This window comes from Pseudonaja textilis, unplaced genomic scaffold (assembly GCF_049901715.1).
Source record: "Pseudonaja textilis isolate UNSWEBS1 unplaced genomic scaffold, rPseTex1.2 PTEXCTG163, whole genome shotgun sequence".
Taxonomy (NCBI): Eukaryota; Metazoa; Chordata; class Lepidosauria; order Squamata; family Elapidae; genus Pseudonaja; species Pseudonaja textilis.
In genome coordinates this window covers 18,128-25,029 of record NW_028262482.1, presented here as the reverse complement: position 1 = coordinate 25,029, position 6,902 = coordinate 18,128, and the positions used below count along the sequence as shown (strand labels likewise).

Genomic DNA, 6,902 nt, shown 5'->3' with positions numbered 1-6,902 from the left:
TCAATCTAATCAAATGGGGGATCCCAACATTTGTAAGTGTGTCTTGTTTGAACAACAATTACTTTAATTTGTACTTATTATTCATTAATTTTCCATGGCCATTTTTTGAAATGTGGCTTAGTTTATACCACAGATCACTGTTACGCATGGATATTTGCAGGGGATGGTAAAGCTCTAGGTGTCAGCTCAAATTATCAATCATAAATTAATGTGGTGTGGGAGCTATATAACAGTTATATCTGACTTTCTTACACTCAATTGATTAATATAGTCAGTGCAGTTAATACATTTAATTCATGTATGTACCTCTTATAAGAAAGGTGTAGGCTTCTTTAAAAAAAAGTTGGGCTTTCAGTTTGGTATTATAAATAGGTTTTGCCTTAAACTTAGCATGCTATGTTGATTAAAATATTTTCCTTCCAGTTAACATGCCTGTTAACTGATAAAATTCTTTATCGTCATTCTGTCTCATTCTGTTTTCTTATTTTGTGGGATGTTATCCCCACAGCACAAACAGTTGAGAATAGGTGTGTGTGTGCGTACGCATGCACGTGTGTGTGTGTTTTATGTGTATGGTTTATATCTAAATATTGTATCAGGTATTACAGTAGCATATAAACGCAATAAGTAAATAATTGTATAAATAAATTTTGCTTCTCCATTTTGACAATTTTTTTCCAGCCCATGCAGTTTGAAGAAGATGAGCATACCCCACCAGCACCTCCTAACCCATTCAGTCATCTCACCGAAAAGGAATTGGAAGAGTATAAGCAGACAATCGAACGCAAACAGCAGGGCACTGAGGGTGGGTGTCGGCTCAAAGTTTCCATCTCCAGGTTAAGCTTTAAAGGGATTTGTTTAAATTCAAAAATCAATATTGAGAATTACTAATTTAACTTAAAGACTTTAAATTAAATAATATGCATTAATAACTTCCATTTTACCTTTCCTATATATTTTTAGTTGTGTTTAAAATGAATTCTCATTTTTGGATGAGTCTTATGTGAAATGGACATATAGGCATATGTTATCTTGGGGCAGAAGTGGTGATTTAGTTAGATTAATAGACAAATATCCACATGATTTATAGTATAAATCAAGAAGTTGAAAATTCCTGGTTTCCAGGATAATCTAATGTGTGTTAAATTATCATATCCTCTTGACAGTGAATTGACAGAAGATACATTTGCAATCGAACCTATAAGTCACAAAATGTGTTTTGGCAAGAGCTTATTTTCTAACATAGGGCATTAAATAGGACTAGACATGTTTGAATGAATAGAATAATTCGTGGGTTTTACAGTTTAGCTGTTCCTTCTATCACATTTATTAATAAATATTCATTTGAATTCTCTGTGTATATAAAAGATACATGTCCCTCTTTGTTGGGACCTGGTTCCTCCTTCTATATGGGAGTACTTTGCTCTTTTGTTCCTTCAGGCAAGTATCAAATGGACTTTTTTTTTTAGGAGACTTTCCTTCCAGGATTTGGAAGAAGGAGTTATCCCTTTTATGTTGTCATCAGTGTAGTCTTGTTTATAGAGAATTAAATTCAGTTTTGATCAATGCAGTTAAAAATCACAAATAACTGTATCATAATAATAACTTTAACTGAAACCTCAGTAACTTACAAACACTTTTACCGTAAATAATGAAGTCAAATATTTTAGTAAACCTATAAAGTTCTCATATTTAATATCCAGTTCATTGCTTACATCCGTTATACATTAAAAGCAACTGATTCCATTTTTTTTTACTTTTACCTTGTTCCTACTGTAAAATATTTCTAGGTGAGATGGCTACCCCACAGTTTATTTTCTCTCAACTCTTGGCAGCTAACTTCTACCTTCTTTAAATTATGATGATGCTTGTATTTAGCTGTTTTCCAGATACTAAGAAGCCTACTACTATTTCTTCTATTTAGCCTGACAAAATCAACATTGCCTTTAACACAGCCTTCCCTTTTTTAATTGTCTATTTTTCATTCCCACATTTTTGGAATATTTTTTAGTAATCTTAGGATACATTTAACACCATTTTCTCTTTCTGAAAACTGGAATAAACATAGATAATGTATCAATTTACATAGGATTATACATGTATAAGTATATATAAGACTGGAAAATGAAAGTATTCATACACTTGTATTGCTTTTGTATATTATATTACTAATATAAAAGCACATAAGTACAATTAAGTACAAAAAAGAAGAATAGTTAGATATTTTTGAACCAGTAAGTTAGTCTTTAAACGACACCATTCCTGAGCAAAATGGTCTGATAGCTATATGTTCTGTTGCCTGCACTTATAGCAAGCAATCTTCTAACCTACCAATTTCTTATTTTTGAAAGCATAAAGATTCAAAGGTAAAAATCCCTGTATTTTAGCATTTTGTTCACCCATTTTCATTCAAAGCATCTGATAAGGCTCTTTAATAATATGGGCATTACTAATTTACTGTTGTCTCTCACTAGCATTTTCAACACTAACACTGCATATATTGTTTTGACTACTTTAATCACAGTATTGTTACATAAGAAACTATGTTCTCATAGAATACTTTCTTCTAACTATTTGGATTCATCTTTGATATACTGTACATTTAATAATCATAGCTTGGTAATAATATGTTTATAATCTAATTTAGTGTTATAACATTTGCATGATTAGGTCAATATGGCTAAACTGTCGCCTTTTTGTATGTACTAATATGTACTGATTTTGTGTGTCTCTGTGTGTGTTGTGCTTATTTTAGCATGGCTTTTACTAACTCAGGCTCTTGTCCTACAGATGCTGATCAGGAATTATTCTCAGATGATGGGTCCTCTGTTTCCCAAATTAACTCTCAAACTCAGTCCCCACAAAATGTCCCTGACAAATTAGAAGGTATATAATGCAATGTCATGTGCAGTATTACGACTCAGGAAGGTGTAAATGCTATTTGCCATTACACAATATTGTGAGCCTATAAATCCTTCCATACAGTCTATTTTTTTAATCCCAAAGATCAATCATAGAAAATACAGTCAAACTCTTAATATGTGAAGCCTGATACAATATCCATGTAAATTATTATTTCATTTTGGCCTAATCTCATTCATTTTTCAGAATAGGCCATCTAAAAAGACAAATTTCAGCCATTGGGTTAATTTATGTCCTATCCTTAATTACAGTTTCTGTGTTTGTTTGTTTTTCTTTTAAAAAAAAGCTTTGTTCCCTGCATTATGTAGTACAACTTGGAATCTACTAATACCAATCTAACATAACAAACAGGTAACAATGCTGCTTAGCAAGGTGTACCTTCTAGTTAGAGGTATATTCTATATGTCCAATTGTATCTGGAACTTGGTTAAAAACCTGATTCCAGACTCCCAAGGAATATTAATGTTACTTAATGTCACTTTAAAATGAAGCTTTAAGGGGGGAAAAGTAATACAACACAAAAAGTAACACAACACTAAGATAAAAAAAGGAACTGAAGCCCGGAGGACCAAATTTTACAAAGTCCCAGTTTTCTGAAATTCCCAATGCAAGATTGTATTTAGCCCTGTTTAGAGTATTACACAACCATGTGTTCTATCTAACCAATACAAGAAAGAATAAAATATCACTTTTCCCCCCCTTCCAGAAAATAATGACAGTTACCTTCAGGATTCTAACCTCACCTCTTTGGAGCTGCCAGTTGTCATGAATGGCAAAGAAGATGTACATGATGTGGAAGAGGATCTTGCCCAGAGAGTCAGCCAGTTAACCACTAGTACTGTAGAGAATATAGAGATTACAATTAAGACTTCTGAGAAGATTGAAGAAACCCTTTCTCCTGAAGGCTCTCCTTCCAAATCACCATCAAAGAAGAAGAAGAAATTCCGTACTCCATCCTTCCTGAAAAAAAACAAAAAGAAGGAAAAAGTGGAGGCCTGAGGTTTTACTGACACTTTAGTCATACATCTAATCAGTTGTTAAAATGGTCAAGTAGGGTTATGCAAGAAACTGGGCCTTAACCTAAGTACAGAACTGGAAACAATTACATAGAAACTGGGTTTTTAATTAATTAAATGAATTCATTTCTTAATTAGTACAAATAAAATTATTATGAGAATTTTAAGTATTTAGTAGTTCCACCACAAACTAACACTGGTAGTTGGTCCACTATAATACCACAGTAATTTCAGATATCTAGCAAGTTACAGATGAAGATTTTTGTTGATTAAAATGTCTTCAGCAATTTCACTATTGAATGATCAAATAGTGTTTGTTTTTAACCTATTGCCACATTATGTAATTAAGTGGTATTTTTTGGATGATCTTGATTTTGTCCCTGTCTCAAAGGGTGGCATCTCTCTAATCACACCCTCACAAGCCTTGGTCATTTAATTATATAGAGGCACATAATTTTAGAAGGGGAAACTGTAAAAGGAATTGCATTTGGAATTTTACAGACTTTGTGAAGATTACATTCATCAATAATAACTTTTGCCAAATATTCATTTTAGTAAGATAGAATTTTTGAAAACTTTTTTTATTCTATCAGTTGGGGGCAGGGAGAAAGCCCTTATTTTTCAATAAAGGGGATTTTATACACTTAACATTGATAACTTCGTTTAACTATGGCAAAACAGAAAAAATTTTATATGTTGAAATTTTTGTGTACCATTCAATATAAAGTATTATAGGCATGTAAACCAAGCATTTAACAATAGAATGTATTCAAGGATGCTTGGTGTAGAGTATACTTAAATATAATTCATGAATCCAGAACTTCTGACATCAGACATAAAAAGCATAAAAAAATACTGGATTCAATTCTAAATCTTATATTTTTTCTCATAATATTATTGAATAAAAAAATAATAATCTTGATAACTTACGATCTTCCAGAAGATCAGTTCAAAGTGTGTCCTAGTTTCATTTAGCCTTCCTGAATTATTTCTGCAGACATTTCTGTTGAAATCTCAATGTAGATAAAGAATACAGGTGGCAAGGCTACAGAATGACAAAATAGGCGAATGAAATGTTTATCTCACTAGCCAGCAAAACATCTCTCTTAGTATACTGTAGTACTTGTGACATTCCTGTAGTCACTTTTTCAGCCTTCTGAAAAGCAAGAAGCCCAGTAACTGGGAGGAGTTTATGTTGCTAGAATGAGGCTGTATTGCCATTTGAGTGCAAGAATATGTAGATCCCATGAAATGACTTTGATGCAGCTGCATTTATGTTGCACTATAAACTGATCACCTGGAAAAGTCCATAACCAAATAAAAGAGACAAAACTGGAAAAGGGAAAGTGAGATGGAAAGATTAAGGGCATGGATAAAAAATGAAGGGTAGTTTGTGGATTATTTTTCATAAAATATATGTCACGGAATTGGGGAGTATTTTTATTAAATTGATGGAACATCTGTTTTATATTTTAAAATTACAATAGAGGTTAATAGGATCATTTAAATCTACATTTTGCCTTCTCAATGAATCTTAGAGCAAATTAGTGCTGATTTGTAAGTGCTGATCCTGCCATTTGTTCTTCTTGCTGGTCGTTTTACTTTGTTTTGAGTTAAACAGAAAAAGAAAACAAATCTGTAAATACACACTAAACATGAAAATAAACTATGGCTTTTTACATCCATAGGCACAAGAGGAAGTACATCTTAAACGTGAATGTTACTTCCATATTACCAGTTGAAATATATTACCATGTCTAGATGGTTGAATATGGCCAGGATGTTATTTGGCATGCAAAAACTGAGTATAGCATGTTACAGGGCTGGTGAGCTTTGACTGTGTAAGTGTGGCAATGCAGTGCAGAAGTGAATCTGGAAATGATATTTTAAATATCTCAAAATACTGGAATCGGTGTGTTCTCTTAAAAAATAGTGGGACTATCTAAGTTGCTTAATTTTTTTATGTTCTACATTTTTTGTGTTGTGTTACAACATATGTAGAAACAGTAACCTGTGAACTATGCTTTTCATAACTTTAAAATCTATATCTAAATGAATGCAATGTGCATAAATATTTTTTAAAAATACAACCGTGAACTATTTGCACCTTTTTTTGCTAATGCCTCTATTTACTTGCTTTGGCATATGAATGAGCCAGCCAACTGTGTCCTGTGGAAAAAGATATATAAATGTTGTTGGAAATTGCTTATAGATGTAATGCTAATTAATGTTAAATCACAAATAAACAGTATTTTAAGTAAATGAGTGTAAATTATATCTTTTTCATGGCATTCTTCAGCAGAGGAGTATATAATGTGCAGTTCTTAAAATATATAATTGTAACCAGCTAGCTTTTTTTAAGTGGAAATTTAGAAAATTATTCAGAAGAATTGCTTCAGATCTTGCCCACGTGCAATACTTCTCTGAATTTCATTAAAACAGCCTTTTTTTGGGTTTCTATGTGAAGGGGGGGGTGCTATTTTAAGAATTGCATTAATGTTAATGAGTGCATTCTTTGTTGAGGGCAATATGCTGACTCTATAAACCACTTAGAGAAGGCTGTAAAGCACTGTGAAGCAGTATTTATAAGTCTAAGTACTATTGCTATTCTTTAAAGTTTCTTACATGGAAACCCCAAAAGATTAGGCTGCTTTAATGAATAATAGAGAAACACTACATTTATAGGTAGTTAGAAACATTCCAAATTTGCAAAACTCACAACCTTACTATGCCTAGAAATTTTTATTAATAAATATAACTTCTTTAGAATAAAATCATATAATAAATAGTTAACAGATTACATATTTTGAATTTTAGTTATAACAGGATTGTTGTTTGTGAAAGCTAGAAAAAAGGAAAATATTTTCTTGTGTATTTTTAGTGCAATCCCTACCACAACTGCTTTGACGTAAATTCTTAGCAGACGTTAACAAATTACAGAGTGCCCTATCAGTGTAGTAATTG

General features: G+C 32.0%; 1 protein-coding gene across 2 annotated transcripts; it reads left to right on the top strand.

The window, feature by feature from the left end:
- Positions 1–653: 653 nt before the first annotated feature.
- On the top strand, positions 654–6,200 carry LOC148123858 (gamma-adducin-like). 2 transcript variants are annotated; one of them, XM_087918629.1, is made up of 3 exons: positions 654–805; positions 2,791–2,886; positions 3,629–6,200. In XM_087918629.1, the coding sequence occupies exons 1-3, from the start codon at positions 685–687 to the stop codon at positions 3,919–3,921; spliced, it is 510 nt and encodes a 169-aa protein (XP_087774755.1). In that variant the 5' UTR covers positions 654–684; the 3' UTR covers positions 3,922–6,200. The 2 variants fall into 2 exon arrangements, with proteins under 2 accessions (XP_087774755.1, XP_087774756.1); XM_087918630.1 differs by lacking the exon at positions 2,791–2,886.
- The last annotated feature ends 702 nt before the right edge of the window (positions 6,201–6,902 follow it).